Genomic DNA, 22762 nt, shown 5'->3' on the forward strand with positions numbered 1-22762 from the left:
CAGACCTCACCCTGCTTTCCTCCCGAAGATTGTCTCACAGTTCCACATCAACCAGAACATCTTCCTCCTGGTTTTCTACCCTAAACCTCATTCCAGCGGCAGGGAGCAGAGACTCCACTCTCTGGATGTCCGCAGGGCGCTGGCCTTTTATATAGAGAAAATGAAACCGTTCAGAAAGTCGGTCCAGTTGTTCGTAGTAGTCGCGGACAGGATGAAAGGTCAGCCGGTTTCATCCCAATGCATCTTGTCATGGATCGTGTCCTGTATCCGCAAGTGCTACAACCTAGCAGGTGTTCCCGCACCTCCGATCACTGCGCACTCTACCAGGGCACAGGCTTCATCTACAGCATTCCTGGCTCAGGTTCCCACCCAGGAAATCTGCAAGGAAGCGACGTGGTCCTCCATACACACTTTCGCCGCACATTGTGCAATTACCCAGCAGGCCAGAGACGATGCGGCCTTCGGAAGAGCAGTACTCCAATCAGTGGACAGCTCCGACCCCACTTCCTGATCTTGGCGTGGGAGTCACCTGATTGGAATGGACATGAACAAGCACTAGAAGAAGAAAAAACGGTTACTCACGTCTCGTAACTGTTGTTCTTTGAGATGTGTTGTTCATGTCCATTCCAATACCAACCCTCCTACCCCTCTGTTGGAGTAGCCGGGAAGAAGGAACTGAAGGGGTGGCGGGTTGGCAGGCCTCTATATTGAGTGCCATGAAGGCATGACTTCAGGGGGCGCCCAGGCCGCACTGACGGATGCTGCTAAAGGAAAAATCTACCGGCCGTTCTGCACGTGTACGCGCACACACCTGATTGGAATGGACATGAACAACACGTCTCAAAGAACAACAGTTACGAGAAGTGAGTAACCGTTTCTTTCTTGCTTTACCTGGCCTTTTAAGTGTAAAACTCTGGTAGCATCCCACAGGATCTCCCGGGTAATCTTCTGATCAAATCAGGATCACTGTTTTTGCCCCCCAACTGCATTGCCCAATCCTGATCAAGTGAGGTCAGGCTGACTTTTGGTCCACACTTGAGACCCTCCATTGGGTACTGGTTCTTTGTCAAGTCCATGAGTCTGTGTTTCCCAAGTATGTATATAATAGGGGAATAACAGGAGACAATGACTTCACCAAAGTGATCTCAACTACCTCTGTCTGGGTGAACAGTCAAGACTCTGAAATAGCTTCTTGACCAGTGGTTCTCAAACTTTTGTACTGGTGACCCCTTTTACATAGCAAGCCTCTGAGTGCGACCCCCCCCCCTTATAAATTAAAAACACGTTTTTGTATATTTAGCACCATTATAAATGCTGGAGGCAAAGCGGGGTTTAGGGTGGAGGGTGACAGCTCGTGACCCCCCATGTAATAACCTCGCAACCCCCTGAGGGGTCCCGACCCCCAGTTTGAGAACTCCTATTCTTGACTATTAGAGCCTGGTACTTTCCTGGTAGTAACTTATGAACCATTGTCCTCTGACTCAGAAAAGTTGTTTTCTCTCATTCATGCATCTCGTGCTTACATTTTCTCAAGGCTTCCAGGACCTCATGGCCAAAGTAAGAAATTACAGAACTGTCACTCTGCTGGGACACTGGCAAACAGTGTGTATGGTTATTTTACTCTATCAAAGCTCAAAGTCAAGCTACTTGTTAAATCCATTAACATAAACTTTAATTTGTTGTATTTTTAGTATGTTTATGTTTAATGCCTACATGATTATAGGCCAAAATATCCTACACTTGGCTAAAAGTGTGTTGCTTGATAACAATGAAGATTAAAATTACTTCTTTTCCAGAACAATTTCAACAATATATCAGTGACCTCAAGATTGTTTTATAGACTGATTGACTTCTCATATATGAATGTTAGCCACATATACAGGGCTTAAATTTTTCCAAGCCCAGTTTGTGTTATTTGATGCAATAATTCTGAAATACTGTGATGTTAATTTTGGGGCTGTGTCTCAGAATAATGGAGAGTAAGTGTCTTAGACCAATGGAAAAGAAGGGGTTTTTACAGTGGTTGTAGCAAGGAACCAGGAGTCACGACTCTTGAGCACTATCACCAACTCTTGTTCATGAGGTGCTGTGCAATCTGGGCAAGTGATTTCATTTCATTTTGTCCATCTGTAAAATGGATATAATCCTCTCCTCCCTCTTACTGAGCCTGAATACATTTTTGTAAAACATTTTGAAATGCTTTAATGAAAGGTGTATGTAAATGCAAAATATTACTTAAGACATTTTAAGCTGTATTGGTTTATAACCAGCAATAAATTAATTTATTCTCATTGTTAATAACAATATTGAGTCATATTTTGCTTTCTTAGTACCCTTATGTCTATTGAAACATACTGAGAATTTAATTATTAATTTGTGTAACTTTACTACCAAGACCACAGTGCTGTGAATGATTGCCCATGGGCCCCAGTATGCCCACTCACAGTCCATTGCAAAACTTGGGCCTATGTTAGTATTTGTGACCACCATTATAAACCTCAAAAGCACAAAACTATCTTTGGAGCATATTTTATATATAAAGGTGGTAATTATGCTGCTTTTTTGTGTGCAGAGATCAAATGTAAAAGAATATGTTAGACACCAAACCTGTGTATATTCACTAGTTGATCTTGGTTTAGAATAGATTACACAATGCAGTTAGTTTCCATAACTGAGTTAATTGGAGCATCAGATATGGGCTTTTGAGAGAGTGTTTTGGAATTAACATTTCAGCAATAGCCATTATTTGTCATGGGTCCCAGCATGCAGCTATCCAAAGAGAGGCTATAATGCAGGGTTTTGAAACATGAGGGCTGAGCTAATAATATAGTAGGAAATAATTTATGCAATTAGCTATGACTGAAAAGGATTAAAAATACCTAATTCAAGAAACTCTTATTTTTGAGAACCTGTGAACCACAGGAATGTAACAGAAGTATATTTTGTTTCAACTTCCATAAAGAACAGAGTTTTTAAATTTTATTTTCTGTTTGCAGAAATGCCTATCATTTGAATAGTACCTATACTAAAAAGGAACGCTAATGTACCAGTGTAGATACAAAGTTTTCTAAACTAGAAAAACGGACGACTTTGACATTGATCAAAGTGTCAGTTAGTTGTCAATGTAGTTTATAATTTTTAAAATATCTCTATTTTCTGCACATACTTCGGGTGCATTCTTGAGTAAATAATATTACAAGACAATCAAATATTTGTGTGTTTTGGGCTTTGAGTTATGAGGTAGCAATGGTAACAAAGTCAGAAGAAATAAAGTAAACTTACCTAAGCACTATCTATTCTACAAATAAATAAATCCTGATATCTGGCGTATCTGCATCTAGTAAATCCTTAGTACAGTGTAGAACTAATTATTTTTATATTAAAGCTAATTAAATGTAGCTAGCATTCATAAAGAGAGACTTCTAGTTTTAATTGTGAACATTTTAATGCACGTATTTGGTATATGCTGATAATGCTTTATACAGTTAGTGTGTAATACCTGTTTTCATTCTGCCCCTCTTTTTGCACGGCCTTGGTCTCATCTCACCCCACAGTGATTTTTGGTTTTCTTTGGTTTTTATTTTATTTTTTAAGTATCATCAAAATTGAATCTTTTTGTTTTTTAAGTTATGGAAATGTGGAAAAAAACTAAAAATTGTTGAACCAAGATGATTCAAATGTCAGAAGCTGGGAACTTGCCAGCAAGTTAAAGTAGTATGGGCTGGATGAATGGACTATAAGGTGGATAGAAAGATGGCTAGATCATCGGGCTCAACAGGTAGTGATCACTGGCTCCATGTCCAGTTGGCAGCTGGTATCAAGCGGAGTGCCCCAAGGGTCAGTCCTGGGGCCGGTTTTGTTCAGTATCTTCCTTAAAGATGTGGAGGATGGCGTGGATTGCACCCTCAGCAAGTTTGCAGATGACACTAAACTGGGAGGAGTGGTAGATACGCTGGAGGGTAGGGACCTAGACAAATTAGAGGATTGGGCCAAAAGAAATCTGATGAGGTTCAACAAGAACAAGTTCAGAGTCCTGCACTTAGGACGGAAGAATCCCATGCACTGCTACAGACTAGGGATCGAGTGGCTAGGCAGCAGTTCTGCAGAAAAGGACCTAGGGGTTACAGTGGATGAGATGCTGCATATGAGTCAACAGTGTGCCCTTGTTGCCAAGAAGGCTAATGGCATTTTGGGCTGTATAAGTAGGAGCATTGCCAGCAGATCGAGGGACGTGATCATTCCCCTCTAATCCACATTGGTGAGGCCTCATCTGGAGTAGTGTGTCCAGTTTTGGGCCCCAGACTACAAGAAAGATGTGGAAAAATTGGAAAGAGTCTAGCGGAGGGCAAAAAAAAATGATTAGGGGGCTGGAGCACATGACTTAGGAGGAGAGGCCGAGGGAACTGGGCTTATTTAGTCTGCAGAAAAGAAGAATGAGGGGGGATTTGATAGCTGCTTTCAACTACCTGAAAGGGGATTCCAAAGAGAATGGATCTAGACCAGGCGTGGCCAACCTGAGCCTGAGAAGGAGCCAAAATTTACCAATGTGCATTGCCAAAGGGCCACAGTAACACGTCAGCTACCCCCCCAACCCCTATTGTCTGCCACCAGCCAGCAGCATCGCCGATCAGCACCTAACCTTCCATCCCTGCGCCTCCCGCCCGCCACGATCAGCTGTTTTGTGGTGTGCAGGAGGCTTGGCAGATTGGGGGGGGGGAGCCAGGGTGCGGCAGACTCAGGGGTAGGGGCTGGGGCCTGGGGCAGAGCCAGGGATTGAGCAGTGAGCACCCTGTAAGACATTGGAAAGTTGGCCTCTGTAGCTCCAGCCCCAGACTTGACGCCTATGCAAGGAGCCGCATATTAACCTATGAAGAGCCGCATGTGGCTCTGGAGCCACAGGTTGGCCTCCCCTGATCTAGACTGTTTTCAGTGGTACCAGATGATTGAACAAGGAGTAATGGTCTCAAGTTGCGGGGAGAGTTAGGTTGGATATTAAGAAAAACTTTTTCAGTTGGAGGGTGGTGAAGCACTGGAATGGGTTATCTAGGGAGGTGGTGGAATCTCGATCCTTAGAGGTTTTTAAGGTCAGGCTTGACAAACCCCTGGCTGGGATGATTTAGTTGGGGATTGGTCCTACTTTGAGCAGGGGTTTGGACTAGATGACCTCCTGAGGTCCCTTCCAGCCCTGATATTCTATGATTCTAACTTCAAACATGTCTTGTTTTTATAAATTTTGCTGTGAATAAAAAAAACTGAATTTGAAGAAAATTAATTACATTTAATGTTATGAATGTTTAAAGTTAGCAACTTTGAGCATGCATATTTAGACAGTTTCTAAACATTAACATTTTAAGGATGTCACCTTCCATTGGCTACGGTGATGCTTGTAAATGCTACAGGCTTAATAAGAGCTGTAAAGTAGGGTTAATGTTTATCTAGGTCACATGTTGTGAAGTTTACTTAATTAAAGTTTACAAAATATGTTGATCTTTAGAGGGGAGGTGCTAAAGAAGTCAAATTATTCTTCTTATAATTGCAAAAATTAATCACACTTTCTTAAATCTTACGGTAACACAAAGCAGACAGACTATCTGTAATAACAAAAATTGTTTTAGTGTTGTTCTTGTTGTAATATTTTTTAAAAGACTTTTCTGAAAAATAGTAAATGAGAACTGTTGTTTGGATTTGACACTTCCTCTGTTATCTGCTAATGTGATTTTTATACCTAATTTATACCTTTATGTAGGCTGGTGGCAGATTCACCAGCTGGGTAGTCCAAAAAATATCTAAATGATTGAGTCAGGTTCCAAATCCCTTTCCTCAGGACAGGTTTTGTTAACAATGGACAATACAAAAGGCTTGATGTAATACAAAACACTTGGAAAGAAATACTTTCCTTGCCAGGACACATCCAACTCTCCCTAGTTCATCTCTGATTCTGGGTCTTTCACTACTAAGGATAGGTTGTCTCTGTTTTATAGCAGGCACTGCTTGCAACCTGCAGTCACATGACCCTGGTCAGTTTTAAGGGGTTTAAAACACACATCAGCACCCTGTTCCACTGGACCTGTATATTTCATGAACATGTAACTTTTTAAAACTATAATGGAAATTAAAATAATTTTAGTCTGAAGAAAATTAGGGGTTTTCTTTACGTAGTATAGACCAAAAAGATTAAAGATAAATGGTGAAAGGTTTTTGTAAATGACTTGTATAATGTTTTCTTTCCTAAACTAAAAATAAATAAAATATCATAAAAGCATACAACTTGTAATATATCCACAAATATGAATTACTTATACAAATCTTTTTATATTGTATTATTTTATATTAGCAATAAAAGAAATCTCAGGTTCTTTCCAGATTGATGGATTATACCATATGCTAGCATATTGTGTCTATTACAGTAACATTTTCCTTTCTTAGTGAACAAATAAAATGAAGAATACATCTAAAAAAATTCTTCTTACAAGATTCAGTATAAGCCTAGAAAGGTTGGCCGGAAGTACAGGAGAGGCTTTTTTTTATTGGTTTTATTTGCATTTATTAAAATATGCTTTTTTTCTGATCTAGAAAGAATTCAGTTATATCCAATAAACTTTTGTTTGGAAATTAGCATAGTATTCTATTTCTGAAAGACTTACTTTGGTTGTATTTTCCTCCCCCCAGAACATAGTTCAGTCCATGAAAGATATATATGGGATTAACCTCTCAGATGTTCCTTCAGAGGATGACCTCACAATATATACAAGGTAAGAACATTCTCAGTCATAATCAGTAAGTGATGATTGGAGCTAGTTAAATACTCTGTAAGAAATTGCTCCTTTTTCTTCAGAATTTATTTAAACATTGTTCTGGTATGGCACTAGCACTAGAGGTAACTTGAAGCTGGCAGTATTTTACTATTCTGTGTCTTTAAAATGAAACTCTTTATCTCTCGTACGCTGGTTTTCATCTGAGACTGGAACCAATTATTAAATCTGGCATACAGGCTACAAGTGGAAAAGTGGGGGGAAATGACCAAACTAGGAGGGTAACTCATAATAACAGTGGCACGAAGATTTTAAATGATAACTTTCTTGTACAAATACTTCATAGTTTTAATAGGAGATGGTTGAAACCAAATTGACTGGGACTCCAATATCATGGTTTGATGAAATAGTAACTATATAGCTTATTCTGTATCACCATTATAAGGAAGTACTTTGGATCCAATTCGCAAAAGCATTTAAGCATATATTTAAGTTTTGTCATGAATAGAGATGGACTTAAGCACTTACTTAACTTTAAGTGCTGTCCTGAGCAGGCTTGGTTTCCTGAACTGGGCCCTTTATGTTAGTAAATTATAGTCAGAAAAGCAAAATAATAGGAAGGCAGTCAGGGAAACTTAGATTGACATTAAAGTCTCTTCTAATTTTTAAAGGCCTGTAATGCTGTTGCTAAGAGAGCAACTGCTTACCCAGTCACATGGTGTGCAAATCAATTACGCTAGTCTGGTAAATCAATGTTTCAAACACCTGCTTAGGCTTTTGAATTAATTAATGGAGCACTGGGCAGTAGAAAACTACACCTCATAATGAAAACTTAGACATACATGTTTTTCAAGTGAATAACTACAAGCCATGCGTTGAAATGCAGCTGTGCAGCTTTCGATTTGCTTTACGATGTGTAATGACTGGCTAATTACATTACTTATTATGTTGTGAACCATCTCTGAATTGTGAGGGGAAATTTAATTCACTATAGTCTCTCTCTTCATGTGATATGTTCTTAGTTTAGTTTAGTTTAAAAAGAATCGGTCCTAATATTATTTGACTATATGCAAATTATAGACTATTTTTTAAAAAGACTCTTTTTAGGAAATCAAGATCATGACTTAAATTTACTGAGGCTGGGGCAGGGAGAATGCTGTTGCTAAAGAGCTCAAGTCTGCCATATGCAATGGAGCTACTGAGTTCCCTCCCATTTTCCCTACATAGCCCCTAGCCTGGTTCATCCTTCTCAGCTCTTCTACTGATTTCACTTTCATCTGCTGCCTGGAGGGAACCCAATATGTGTGTTTCTGTCCTCAGTTCCTTTTCACAAGCTTTGTGGGAGCAGAGGAAATCCTCTACTCTGGATAGAGGAGGAAGACACATTGCATATCCTTCTGATGGCAGATCAAAGGGTTGTCCAATTAAATAGCTGAAACCAGTGAAATGGGAGGGCAGCTTTTCACAGCTATGCAAGTCAAGTAGGAGAGAGGTCAGGATCAGACTTATCTGCATGGAACTTGAGCCAACTTCCCATCTATTTAGCTTGCTTCTTTCTACAGCTGCCCTACCACCCAATTCCAATAGTAACACCTAGGTGTGCTCCTCTTTCTCTCTCCTCCTAGAGGTCTTCTGTGGGGAGTTCATGCTGTTGGAAAGAGCAGTTAACTCTATCTCCTCTTGCTGATGGCCCCATCTGCTGCCTGTGAAATAGTGAGCAAAACCTACCAGTGGGCAAGACCTCCTCCTAGCTAAAGTGAAAGGGGCCCAAAATGTACCCAAACTAAAGTTTTAAAAGCATCTTTAACAAAAAAAAAAACTAGACCAAGTTAAGTGTATTAATCATCATGACTCTCACTTTTGTGTTAAGTGAGGTCAGTGTTCCAGCTGTCCTTTAATGTACTCAGTGTGACTTACTGAAACTGCATGACTCTTCAAATTGTACAGAACTGTGTCATTTTCATTAATTCACTGAAGTTATTGCAAATAGTTCTTGCTCTCTTTATGACTTATACTTTTATCCACTGCTACTCATAGGTTTGTTCAGTTGGGGCAGAATCAACATAAACAAGACAAGAGCAGCCAGCAGCTTTGTTCAAAACATCGTCTAGATGGGGTTATAAATATGTAAGTACTGTTTATTTTTTCATTTTTATTTTTTTATTTTAGTTCAATTCTTGCTGTGGGTTCCCACTTGTGAGGGAATTCTTTGAAGTCGGACACTGTACCTTAAAAATCATTGAATAAATGTCTGATATCAAAATATCATGAATGCCACAAATATTTTCTAACTATTCTTTCATCAACATCCATTACTTTTATTGGATACAGGGCTCAAACCCCAAACATAGTGGGTAGCTGTGACATGGGTGGATTGTACCCACCGAAACAGGTATCTAGCAGTCTCTTTTTCTCACTCAAGTGACACTTGTATAGTATATCCCGCAAATAAAATCTCATTTAATTTAAATGAATTTGCAGCTTTCTGTGAAAGTTGTATTTTAGAATTTTTAATTAATAGCCTATATCTGCCCACCAGTATTCCAATTAGGAGTGTTCAAATCAGAATCTTTTTTCAAATATATTCTTTTGGATCTGAAAATTGTTTTTGTTTGTTTGGTCCAGAATAATATTAGTATGTTTTAAACTATTAACTGAAAGTAAATGTTAATATATCAGTTGCTAGAACTAATCGTTTTTATAAACCTTTGAGAGAGATGCGGTTAGATGAAAATATGTAGGATGTAATAAATTGATACTGGACTTTATTAATCATTAGAAGTGTATGAAAAAATATAGAACAGTGGATACCTAGATATGATACTTATTGGATGGTTAGAGCAGCATAAGTAAATAATTGAAAAGAAATTATCTGAAATAAAATAACATATACCATTAATTGAAGGTATCTGAACTGAAGGGTAACAAGGTGGTCTGAAATATTAAGATCCCAATTCTGCAACTGATTCCAGGTCTGCAGGGCTTGGTGCCCAGGCAGTCAGCTGCAGGATTGGTACCTTAAATTGAACATGCAGAACAATATGTTCCAAAATAGTGACGTTATTCCCCATAATGACTCCATGCCAAAAATCAATCGGGAAAGATTTGAAGAGAAGCCAGGAACCTTGCAAAAATGACAGTTAATCAGAATTTTGAAAAACCTGTAATTTAAAACAATCTAAGGTAAAATGAACCAAGTTGAGTGTTTATCTCCACAGGCCTAAGCGCCTATCAAAGCTGCCTAGACTCTCCAGTAGTTGTATCAGTTTTGTTATATAAGAACATAAGAACGGCCATACTAGGTCAGACCAAAGGTCCATCTAGCCCAGTATTCTGTCCTCCGACAGTGGCGAATGCCAGGTGCCCCAGAGGGAATGAACAGAACAGATAATCATCAAGTGATCCATCCCCTGTCACCCATTCCGAGCTGCTGGCAAACAGAGGCTAGCGACACCTTCCCTGTCCATCCTGGCTAATAGCCATTGGTGGACCTATCCTCCATGAACTTATCTAGTTCTTTTTTAACCCTGTTAGTCTTGGCCTTCACAACATCCTCTGGTAAGGAGTTCCACAGGTTGACTGTGCATTGTATGAAAAAATACTTCCTTTTGTTTGTTGTTAATCTGCTGCCTATTAATGTCATTTGGTGACCCCCCTAGTTTGTGTGTTATGAGAAGGAGTAAATAACACTTCCTTATTTACTTTCTCCACATTAAACATGATTTTATAGACCTCTATCATATCCCCCCTTAATAGTCTTTTCCAAGCAGAAAAGTCCCAGTCTTATTAATCTCTCTTCATTTGGCAGCTTTTCCATACCCCTAATCATTTTTGTTGCCCTTTTCTGAACCTTTTCCAATTCCAATATATCTTTTTTGAGATGGGGCAGCCACATCTGCACACAGTATTCAAGATGTGGGCGTACCATGGATTTATATAGAGGCAATATGATATTTTCTGTCTTATTATCTATCCCTTTCTTAATGATTCCCAACATTCTATTCACTTTTTTGACTGCCGCTGCACATTGAGTGGATGTTTTTAGAGAGCTATCCACAATAACTCCAAGCTCTTTCTTGAGTGGTAACAGCTAATTTAGACCCCATCATTTCATATGTATAGTTGGGATTATGTTTTCCAATGTGCATTACTTTGCATTTATCAACATTGATAAAGTGATGTTTTCAAAAGATTCTTAAACTACAGATTAATTTTAAATGCTTCCAACTTATTTTCAAAAGGGTAATATGCAGTTTGTTAGAATACTTCATTTAAACAGTTTCATTTAAAAATATATTAATTATTTTCTGTCACACTGTCTGGAGTGGCTCACGACTGAGTGCCTTCCTCAGGGCAGAGTGTCAAAAACAGGGCAGATACCTCAAACTGGAGGTACGTTCTATCATTAGATTTTACCAAGCCAGTAACAAATGTGAGCTCCTGGATCACTGTAACAATCTTACCATGGAGTCACAGTCAGTCCCTTTGGACTCTCCAGTCTATCTTGTCACCTAGACAAACTGGACTTAGTGGTAAATGGTCCAATACACCAAAAATCACACCACATTCAGGTTGCTTCCAGTCCCACCAGACCAGTCACTTACCCCAGTTCACTTGGTACCCTAAGTCTTGCACCAAAGACAACACCCCTAGCCAATCCTGTAATAAATTATGTAAAGGTTTAGTAACTAGGAAAGAGAAATAGTTACATATTGGTTAAAGCAAGCAAACCTAGATATACAAATGAGTTACCATCTAAATCCTAAGAGTGACAGAGTTGTAGAGACCTGTCAATTCAAATTCTCTTTCAGGGGGACCCAGGTGATAAGCCCTCGGGATCTCTGACTTCAGTGTGGTTTCTCTGGCCCTGTGAGAGTTCACACAGCAAAGGGATGAAAAATCTTCACATTAACTATTTTTATTTAACTCTTCCAGCATTCAAAGGAATGGGACGAGGCCTTCTGCACATACTTCACCATGGGTGCAATAAGGTCATTCTGTGTATTGCGATGATCCTTGATGGCCCCTCTGATTTTGATAGTTCTTCAGGATGGGTAGGGAGGGGAAACACTCTTCCCATCTGGCTTCACAAGTTTAGAGCAAACATTTTTAAAGTTATAAAGCAAAAATTTACATATTTCTTTATAGCATAGAATACAGACATTACAAGTGAGGTTAATGCATGCAGCAACTTACAAGTATTTCATCAAGTCTAAACACTAAATAATTCTTGTAAGACTAATACCTATTTTGAACTGGTCTGGTTTCCAGCTGTGAGTTTGTCAGTTCTTAACTAATGCCTGCAGTCTTGGCAGGAGCTGACACTTGATCTGCTAGCATCACACTTTTTTTCTTAAAAATAAAGAAAACTTATGCTGACAGCCCACCTTTGTATTAAAAACCTTTCCTCATATAGCCACTTGCTGATTTACCTTGATGCTAAAAAAAATTTCTTTTGGACATTCTTGCCTTCAGAAGATAATGCAGAACTCTGGTGAAGTGGGAGACCCTTCTAAACTTTGAAATAAAACTAGCTAGAGATACTAAACTCAGTTTCAGAGAATTGTCTTTGATATTGCAAAAGTTAAAAATTAAGTGGGAGGAAGGAAATTGCAAGGGAAATGAAATCTGTTCAAAAATAACAAAATTGCTGTTTGTAGTGGGGTGCATTCACCTCTCGTGAGCGCCCTATGGTCGAGTGTATGCGGACCTGCACTTTCTCTCCTTGTAGCCCTCACTAGGCTTAGGTCCTCAATTAGTCCTGTAGTCTATTAATGGTCTCAGCCCTAGTGTCAAGCCATATTCCAGGGCTTCCCCCTGGAGACAATGTCTTCGCCATCTCTAGGCGTTTCAGGCCTCAGCTCTCGTGCTGGGCCACTAAAGAGTTCAGTTCCCCTTCTGGGGTGCCTCAAAGTCCAGGCCACTTTCCCCAGTGGCTAATAGGAGGTGGGGGGACATAGGCCTGCCCACTAGTCCAGGTCCCAGCCCATCGAAGCCATGCCGCTGCTCTAATTCCCTGTGCCACTTCCCTGCGGCCTGCATAGAATCATAGAAGATTAGGGTTGGAAGAGACCTCAGGAGGTCATCTAGTCCAACCCCCTGCTCAAAGCAGGACCAACACCAACTAAATCATTCCAGCCAGGGCTTTATCAAGTCAGGCCTTAAAAACCTCTACATATTGAGATTCCACCACCTCCCTAGGTAACCCATTCCAGTGCTTCACCACCCTCCTAGTGAAATAGTTTTTCCTAATATCCAACTTAGATCTCCTGCACTTCAACTTGAGACCATTGCTCCTTGTTCTGTCATCGGCCACCACTTTGAACAGCTCCATCCTCTTTGGAACCCCCCTTCAGGTAGTTGAAGGTTGCTATCAAATCCCCCCTCACTCTTCCCTTCTGCAGACTAAATAAACCCTGTTCCCTCAGCCTCTCCTCATAAGACATGTGCCCCAACCCACTAATCATTTTCATTGACCTCCGCTGGACTCTCTCCAATTTGTCCACGTCTTTTCAGTAGTGGGGGCCCAAAACTGGACACGGTATTCCAGATGTGGCCTCACCAGTGCCAAATAGAGGAGAATAATCACTTCCCTTGATCTGCTGGCAATCCTCCTACTAATGCAGCCTAATATGCCATTAGCCTTCTTGGCAACAAGGGCACACTGTTGACTCATATCCAGCTTCTCATCCACTGTAATCCCCAGATCCTTTTCTGCAGAACTGCCACTTAGCCAGTCAGTCCCCAGTCTGTCGCAGTGCATGGGATTCTTCTGCCCTAAGTGCAGGATGCTGCACTTGTCCTTGTTGAACCTCATCAGATATGGCCAATCCTCCAATTTGTCTAGGTCACTTTGGACTCTATCCCTACCTTCCAGCATATCTACCTGTCCCCCCAGCCTAGTGTCATCTGCAAACTTGCTGAGGGTGCAATCCATCTCATCATCCAGATCATTAATGAAGATGTTGAACAAAACCAGACCCAGGACAGACCCCTGGGGCACTCCGCTTGATGCCAGCTGCCAACTAGACATCGAGCCGTTGATCACTAACGGCTCTGCAATCACATCAACCAACTCCCTAAGCACCCTCGGATGCATTAGATCCAGCCCCATGGACTTGTGCATGTCCAGCTTTTCTAAATAGTCCTTAACCTGTTCTTTCACCACTGAGGGCTGCTCACCTCCTCCCCATACTTTGCTGCCCAGTGCAGCAGTCTGGGAGCTGACCTTGTCTGTGAAGACCGATGCAAAAAAACCATTGAGTACTTAAGCTTTTTCCACATCATCTGTCACTAGGTTGTTACCCTTCACATCCCTTGCTAGTGCAACTCCAATTGTGCTTTAGCCTTTCTGATTACACCCCTGTATGCTCAAGCAATATTTTTATACTCCTCCCTGCGCCATCTTCACCCTTACTTCATGACCTTGTCCTGATGGAGTCTTAGCAACCAACCCAGAGCTCCTTCTCACTCTCTCCAGCATCTGCCAGCACTGCCCTGTCCGAGATCCTGCAGCTCCCTCAGCCAGCCACACACCATCCATACACCATCCAACACAGTGCAGTTGCAAAAAAAGCTAATATCATTCTGGGCTATATTAACAGGAGTGTTGAATGTAAGACACAGAACGTAATTGTCCTGTTCTACTCGGCACTGGTGAGGCCTTAGTTGGAGTACTGTGTCCAATTCTGGGTGCCACACTTCAGGAAAGATGTGGATAAATTAGAGAGAGCCCAGAGGAGAGCAACAGAAATGATAAAAGGCTTACAAACCTGACCTATGAGGAAAGGTTAAAAAAACTGGGCATGTTTATTCTTAAGAAAAGAAGACAGAGGGGATCTGATAAGTCTTCAGATATGTTAAGGGCTGTTATAAAGAGGACTGTGATCAATTATTCTCCATGTCCACTGAAGATAAGACAAGAAGTAATGGGCTTAATCTGCAACAAGAGCGATTTAGTTTAGATATTAGGGAAAACTTTGTAACTATAAGGGTAGTTAAGTTCTAGAATAGGCTTCCAAGGGAGGTTGTGGAATCCCCATCATTGATTGTTTTTAAGAACAGGTTGGACAAACACCTGTCAGTGATAGTCTAGGTTTACTTGGTCCTGCCTCAGCACAGGGTGCTGGACTTGATGACCTCTTGAGAGCCCTCCCAGCCCTACATTTCTATGATTCTATAAGAAGAAGGCTGAAATTTTACAGTAGACTATTGTTAGGCAAGAAGATTTCCCCCCCCCCCCCAAGAATTAGGCAAGCACAGACAATACTGAAGGGGGTTTATTTACGGTACTGTGAAGACTGACAAGCAGCTTTAAAGATATGGTGCTACAGTGGCCAGTTATATACATTTTTTTATTAATTTATTTGCATTTATTTGTACATACAGAGACAGACGTTACAAGTTAAGAGAGAACCCTGAACAAAGATAAAAATAAGAACAGTATGTACATCTAGAGGTCATTTTAATTGCATTAAATATTTATGACTACCTTGCGGGGGAAGGAGGCGGGGTGGGGTTACAGGTTTGTATAACAGAGTTCCCCCCACTTGTAAAATGGGGTGCAGCCCCCTGGTGTATCTTGAGATGAAGAACTGGAGCTTGCCTTTAAATTTAGGAAGAGCCTTGTGCAGTGGCTGGCTTGCTGACAGCAAGATTTTACATTTGAAGTATTGTTGCTCCTTTTCGGCCTGAGTGGCTTGTCAAAGTTTGGGACCCTGGGGATGTTCCAGGTGGAAGTAGAAATTGATGGAGTCTGGGATTTCTTTGATGCAGTCATATTTATTTACAAAGAATGTACAAAGCCCTATGTCTCTGAATGCAGAAAGAACCAAGAACAAAAAGGAACAGTTTCTGAGCTTACAGTCCCCAAATCTCTTTAGCCAACACCAGACCCAGAAGCTCTCTCTAGCTTTTTCCAGGGTCATGCTGTGCTTACAGGCTCTTCTTGGCTCTCTTGCCTCTTCTGCCCTCTCTCCCCCCGCCTCTCTCTCTGTTCTTGTCTGTCCTCAGTTTTTGTGTGTTCTCTTCCCCCCCACCACACCCCTACCCAAAACATTACTGAGCCAAAAGCTAGTTCACCTACACCTTTTTTCTTAAGTGGGAGCTTTTGCTTATAATTATGTTAATTGAAGGGTGAGTTCACACATATCAATCTCAGTGGAGTTTTAACTCGACCCATAACAAGGTTTCACTCAGCACAGAATAATATTTTGTCCAAAATGGTATTCAGCTTTGTTGTATGCTAGCAGTGAAGTTATGACCAATAAACTATGGGTCACTTATTTCATAAGACTTGAATGATATGAAGACCTAATATTGTTGTATTTATTAACTCACATCTAAGTGACTAGTAAAGCACTTGTCTGAAGTATTTTGTTAAAGTATCTTTAAGTAGACCAACAAAAAACCAGTGCATGAACTTGTGTATATAAATGTTTTTTTTTAAATATATAAATGGGTTTTTAAAATACTAAATATTCAGTAAGGATGACAGTAGTTGCAAAGGCTATGTTTTGGTGAGAATGAAATTTGAGATTTGAAATATTTGGAAACTTTAGGACACTGTAAAAAAATTAAAATGCCTACAAGCCATCCTCTTAAGTATTGCTACCACAAGTATTCAAAAAATGTGAGGCCCCAAAAGTCTTGATGCTGGCTTAAAAATCATGAGCTTTTAAAAATAGCACATTTTGTATTCTGTTCTTTTACTTTCAAGCTTTTCTTTGCAACCATGAGGGCTAGAAATAAGGTTTTTATTTTTGAAGGAAAGTTGAGATTGTCATGTGATTACTTGACTCCAGGAGCTGGGGCTTTGAGAAAGCCCAAATATCTCAGGACTCACAAGAGCTGGCAGCATTGCGGCATACAACACTTGAGAAAGAGATTTATCTTTTGGCCTCTGTAGATTGCTCTGGAAAAGAATGATCACAGTTCAAGAAAACTTTGAGGCCACTGAGATTACAAAAGAACATGCCACATGGCAACAGTTGCTTTCAGCTGCAGTGCTTAAGGGAGAGTGCCCCTTTGGTATATAAGAGAAGGGGCTGCTGAGATGGTATTCTCCATGAAAAGATAACGGAGCAAATAATTAAGCAATCAATGTGCAAACACCTAGAAGATAAGATGATAATTAACCGCATGGATTAATCAAGAACAAATCATGTCAGACCAACCTAATAGCTTTCTTTGACAGGATAACAAGCCTTGTGGATAAGGGGGAAGAGATAGATGTGGTGTATCTTGACTTTAGTAAGGCTTTTTATACTGTCTCACATGACCTTCTCATAAACAAACTAGGGAAATACAACCTAGTTGGAGCTACTATGAGGTGGGTACATAAGTGGTTGGAAAGCAGTTTCCAGAGAGTTATCAATGGTTCATAGTCAAGCTGGATGGGCATATCAAGTGGGGTTCTGCACAGATCAGTTCTGGTTCTGTTAATATCTTCATTGATGATTTAGATAATGGCATAGGGAATACACTTAGGTTTGCGGACGATACCAAGCTTGGAGGGGATTGCAAGTGCTTTGGAGGATAGGATTAAAATTCAAAATGATCTGGACAGACTGGAGAAATGGTCTGAAAGTAAGTAGCATGAAAATCAATAAGGACAAATGCAAAGTACTCCACTTAGGAAAGAACAATCAGTTGCACACACAAAAAATGGGAAATGACTGCGTAGGAAGGTGTACTTCAGAAAGGGATCTGGGGGTGATAGTGGATCACAGGCTAAATATGAGTCATTCCATTCTTTCAGAGAATAAAGCGTGTTCCCTATACTATGGAGCTCTGAAAAGAGTAGGTTAATATGAGAGTATTCCCCCATGCATGGTAGCTTCTCCTGGAAAGAGGCAGAGAATTCTCCTACTCTCCACATATGTTCTGGACAACAGGACTAGGAAAGCCCTCAGAGCAGCCTTTCCATCCTCCCTTCTCTCAAGACCCTAGAGTTGAGCCTATCAGACCTCCCCTAACCTGAAGTAAGGGGGGCATTTTTGTAATAAATATTTAAGCCCTTAGGTAGTATCACTTTAAGCAAATAGTCTTTTATTTTCTGTGTGTTTTCTCTGCTGCACCTTTTTTACAATAAATCTCATTTTATCCAACTTTCATTGAATTTAATTTTTTTTTTTTTTTGAGGGAAATGTTGACTGTATCTGTTCTTGAGAAGTTATTTCTCTTCACTTCCAGAAGAAGGTAGTTTCCTTTTTGTATTCTACTGTTGAGTTGCAGGTTTGAGACAGGAGGGAGTTTTGTGCAGAGGATACTAACCTCGTAGAGCATACAGTTGAAATAGCAAGAGCATCCAAGTGTCAGATTTTATTAGGTTTATAAGCAACAGATTGTGAGAGAGATGGCTCTCAAAAGTCTGTAATTGCAGTGATCTTAACTGACTTGAAGTAAAATAAAGCTGATGTGTCGTTAGACCATAAAAATATTCTCAGAGAGATGAAGTTCTAATATAGTGCCATAATCAAAGCAATTCTGAAGACGTTCTTTTTTTCTTGCATCCAAATGGAAATACTCACAAACCAGTACTTGACAGTGTTTGGGAAGTTGGAAAATGAGGGAAATATGAATTATTTTGAAAGGCAAATACGGCATTTAGAGCAACTTAAGATGAGAGAAATGATCAACCTTCTTTCTACAAATGGAGTCTTCTGCAAAGACAAATGCAATATGTAATTAAGAATCGTATTTTAAAGGTAAAATACTTTAGACTCAAACTCTTGGATTAGTCTCACATCTCTAATAGGAGGGTTAGACATACCCAATGTGGAATTCTGATATGTAGTGTGACAAAGTTCCTCCTCTATCTTGGTGGGTCCTGCGCTTATTGGCGGATTTTCTTGCCGCAGAGATTCACCATGTGGGTTGGGGAACAGCCCAGAGACCTTCCCCTCTGGAAGAACCCACAATCCAGGTCAATTGGGAGGTTTGGGGGGGAACCCGGGCCCGCCCTCTACTCCGGGTTCCAGCCCAGGGCCCTGTGGACTGCAGCTGTCTATAGTGCCTCCTGTAACAACTGCATGACAGCTACAACTCCCTGGGCTACTTCCCCATGGCCTCCTCCAAACACTTTCTTTATTCTCACCACAGGACCTTCCTCCTGATGTCTGATAACGCTTGTGCTCCTCAGTCCTCCAGCAGCACACCCTCTCACTCTCAGCTCCTTGCGCCTCTTGCTCCCAGCTCCTCACACTCTCACCACAAACTGAAGTGAGCTCCTTTTTAAAACCCAGGTGCCCTGATTAGCCTGCCTTAATTGATTCTAGCAGCTTCTTCTTAACTGGCTCCAGGTGTCCTAATTAGCCTGCCTGCCTTAACTGGTTCTAGCAGGTTCCTGATTACTCTAGTACAGCCCCTGCTCTGGTCACTCAGGGAACAGAAAATTACTCATCCAGTGACCAGTATATTTGCCCTCTACCAGACTCCTGTACCCCACTAGTCTGGGTCTGTCACAGTAGCTAATTACATTGGCTTAGTTGGTCTGATTGTTTCAAGAAACTCTTCTCTCATTGTCATAGTTAGATTTTTAGAGAGTCCCCCATACATCCCAAAATCCTGGTAACCATTCATCTCATGTACATGAAATTTCAGTACTAAAAAAGTCAGGTAATATTTTGCAGAATCAGCTCTAATCATTCCTTGCCATCACTCTTGTTGGGGAAGACAGTTTTGAACAAGAACACTTTGAGATAACTGGAAGTAGTCAAGAAAGTAAGACTCTGCCTTACATACAGAGCCTATAAATCACAAATAAAATAAAATTGTAGTTTAATATAAATAGAGCTAGATTACTCAGAACATAACAACTCTTGAGCATGATTTCTTCCATTCCTTTTGAAAGAAATTTATTAGCATGCAGCTAGAGAGAGCCTTGTTTCAGGAAACTGTTAGAAAATATCTCTTGTAGCTCTTCATCACAACTTACTGTACTCTACATTATTAAATTCGCTATAGTAGATAAAGTTCTTGTTAGCTGACAGAAAACAGATCATCACACCTTCCCTTTCCAGTTTTAGTACACCCACCTGCTGGGTACCCCGGTAGGTCTCGTGTCACATTAGCACATTACAGAATATTTCTGAACACCTTACAGAAGTGAATATCAATATTGTATTTAATACCCAAAAACCTATATTTATTTATGGAAGTATGCAAGCATGCCTACCTTTGTAATCTGTTGCCTTTACCATACAAATACACAAAATGTCAAAAACCCTAGGCAAAAAATGTATTAATGTGAATTTAAGGTTGAGGATATATATCTGTAACTTAAGTAAAAATGTTTACAATAATGTAGTTTAATAAAAATGTCCAGGAAGCAAAACCACAGTGAAGGTAAAAGTTTCAAGAAACCCAGACATCTGAAAATGAGGATATTCAAAGATACAGTAGCCAAAACTTTCTTATCAAACTTTCCCTCTATAGTTGTGTCAGATACAAGTTCTTGGCTTGGAGACTGTTCTACACTAGACTTGTCTTCTAGCCTGGAACAAGAATCTAAGGGCAACAAGTAGTATATTGTCTGCAACATTCTACTTGATAATGTAATGTGGGCTGGTTTCTTAACACATGGATGTGGAACTAATGGATTAGAGATTTGAATGGGGTACAGCCGGGAACTGGGGTACCGCTGTGCCCTTTTAACTCTCCAGCCAGGGCTCTCTCTCACAAGGCTTTGCTAGTGATAAGCAGCAAACCCCTCCAGGTGCTCTTAGCACAACAGCACGTGGAGCCCCACACCAACCTAACTTGCGTGAATGCTCCCTGAGCCACTCATGAATCACACAGAAAAGGGCACCAGCAAATCTCCCCAGCCTTGCACCCCAGAACTGTACCATCTTGCCCTGGTCAGAAGCCTGACCAGTGTAAGTTTATTACCCTGTCCCCCTATCCCTCGATGTAGAGAGGACACATACTAGCTTTTGTAAACTGAGCTGATTTTTCCCAAGCACTTCAAGCAAAACACACTGTTTTAGGTGAAGTATAACAGATTTATTAACTACAGAAAGATAAATTTTAAGTGATTGGTAACTATCTCTAACCTTTTGTGCCTAAGAAAATAAAAGGTAAGCGCACAGTCTAAATCTTAAACCTTATTACACTAGGCAGTATTTGGATCAAGAAGTTTTTCTCACCCCATTGGATGTTCCAGGTAAGTTATAGTTCTTAATACACAGGCTTCCCCTTTAAGCCTGGGACCAGTCTCCTCAGTTCAGGTCTTTGTCTTCCCAGTGTTCTTGTTGCTTCCAGCATAAGTGGGGGAGGAAAAAGGCAAAAGCATGATGCCACTGTCCCCTTCATAGCAGGAGGCAATTAGTGGCCCTGCACACTTGCATCACCGCAACACCCAAGGTGGACTTCCCAACTCCAAACTGATTCATGACTGACCACTAGCTGTCTGGAGTTACCAGCTTCCACACAGCGGTTGCCACTTGCTTTTCCACCTTGAGGACAGTTCTCTTTCTGGTGTTCTTGCATCGCAGTGCTGGAGTGAGCACTGCACATAGTTCCAGGTAGGTGGATTTGTATATCCGAAAGGTCTGCAGCCACTGTTAGTCATCCCATACGTGCATCACGATGCCATCTCACCACACAGTGCTTGTTTCCCGAACCCAGTACTGACGGTCCACCGTGGCCAGCTGTTCCATGAATGCTGCCAGCAATCTTGAATTATTTGTTTTCATGGCAGGCAGCAAATCAAGCACCAATTTACTCTGTTTCACAGCTCATTAAATACTACAGGACCAGCCTCATTGTGTTCATAACGCTAATCACCAGACTGGTCAGCAGTTCAGGATCTATGCTGTCAGGCAGAGATGGGAGGGCGCACAGTTTACAAGAGCTGTTGAAAAACAGTGTGAAATGAAGTAGGAAGCCCATGGAATTATGGGATGGAAAGAACTGCATCATGGGATGGCAAGCATGTCTCCATGATGCACCGTGATCTGTTCTCAGAGCTCCCAGGAGCATAGGATGGCGAGTTGCACAGTGAGGTAGCTACCCACAATGCACTGCTCTGTCAATGCAAGAGCAACGACTGGACACACTCCGCCGATGCAATGAGCTTTGTGTGGACATGTACAAACTGATGTTATTAAAGCTACTTATGATCATCGGCATAACTTAAGTCAACCTAACTCTGTAGTGTAGACATGGCCTCAGTCCTGCTCCTCTCTTGGTGAGAGAATCCAATCACACTGAGTTGTACAGAAGTTTTGTCATCTACACCTATGTCCACCTATGTCTCAGATGAAACCACTGAAAACTTTTAATTAAAAGATACCATCTTCATACAATTTTTATCGTGTCTCGTGCTCTGAGCACACAACAAAGTAGCTTTAAAGCTTTTTGACTCTCTACGGCAGTAAAAGGTAAGTGTGAGAGACACTCATGTCCACTGAGTAGCTGCCATCAGTGGTCACGTCCTCAGTCCATAGAGCCTTCTAGATAGTTTATGAATTATGTGGGAAACAAATGTCTGTACAATCCTGTCATTTAAATATGGACTGCATTATGGCTGTACAAAAAATGCAGAGTTGCAGTAAATGCTGAACTACAACAGCTGTTCTTAAGAAGGTCAATAAACTTACCATACAAACTCCAAAGGTGAGAATCCTATGAGATAATATCTTCAAAGAAACAGACCTACAGATAGTCTTCCCTTTTGCTTCAGTCAGAAGCATGATTTGAAAGCAGTCCTCAAAAGTTGAAAGGCTTGTTCATTAAGCTATTGCATAAAAAAATTATGAGCTAATGAACCATATCATGTTTTTTTAAAAGCTAAGGAATTGGAATCAACCCCAAAAACTTCAATGTTCTTTGTAATTAAATATTATTGCAGTTGTAACGGGATTTATTTTATTAACTATAAAGGATATTGTGAATATTATGGTAAAGTTTTCTAATTATCAAAGATAAAATTGCAGTTTAGGAAATAGGAGTTCTACGAGAATTCTTTTATTCTATAAATGTTACAACTTTTTAACATTTATTCTTAA

The 22762-nt window shown here is 40.5% G+C and overlaps 1 protein-coding gene across 1 annotated transcript in view; it reads left to right on the forward strand.

Moving 5' to 3' along the window:
- Positions 1-22762, forward strand: part of FIG4 (FIG4 phosphoinositide 5-phosphatase) — a 168321-nt gene that overhangs the window by 122534 nt on the left and 23025 nt on the right. The window contains exons 21-22 of the mRNA XM_065401050.1: positions 6670-6752; positions 8790-8879. Of these exons, the coding sequence (XP_065257122.1) occupies positions 6670-6752; positions 8790-8879 (173 nt within the window). The remainder of the gene's footprint in view (positions 1-6669; positions 6753-8789; positions 8880-22762) is intronic.

The sequence above is a fragment of the Emys orbicularis genome, chromosome 3, assembly GCF_028017835.1.
Source record: "Emys orbicularis isolate rEmyOrb1 chromosome 3, rEmyOrb1.hap1, whole genome shotgun sequence".
Classification (NCBI taxonomy): Eukaryota; Metazoa; Chordata; order Testudines; family Emydidae; genus Emys; species Emys orbicularis.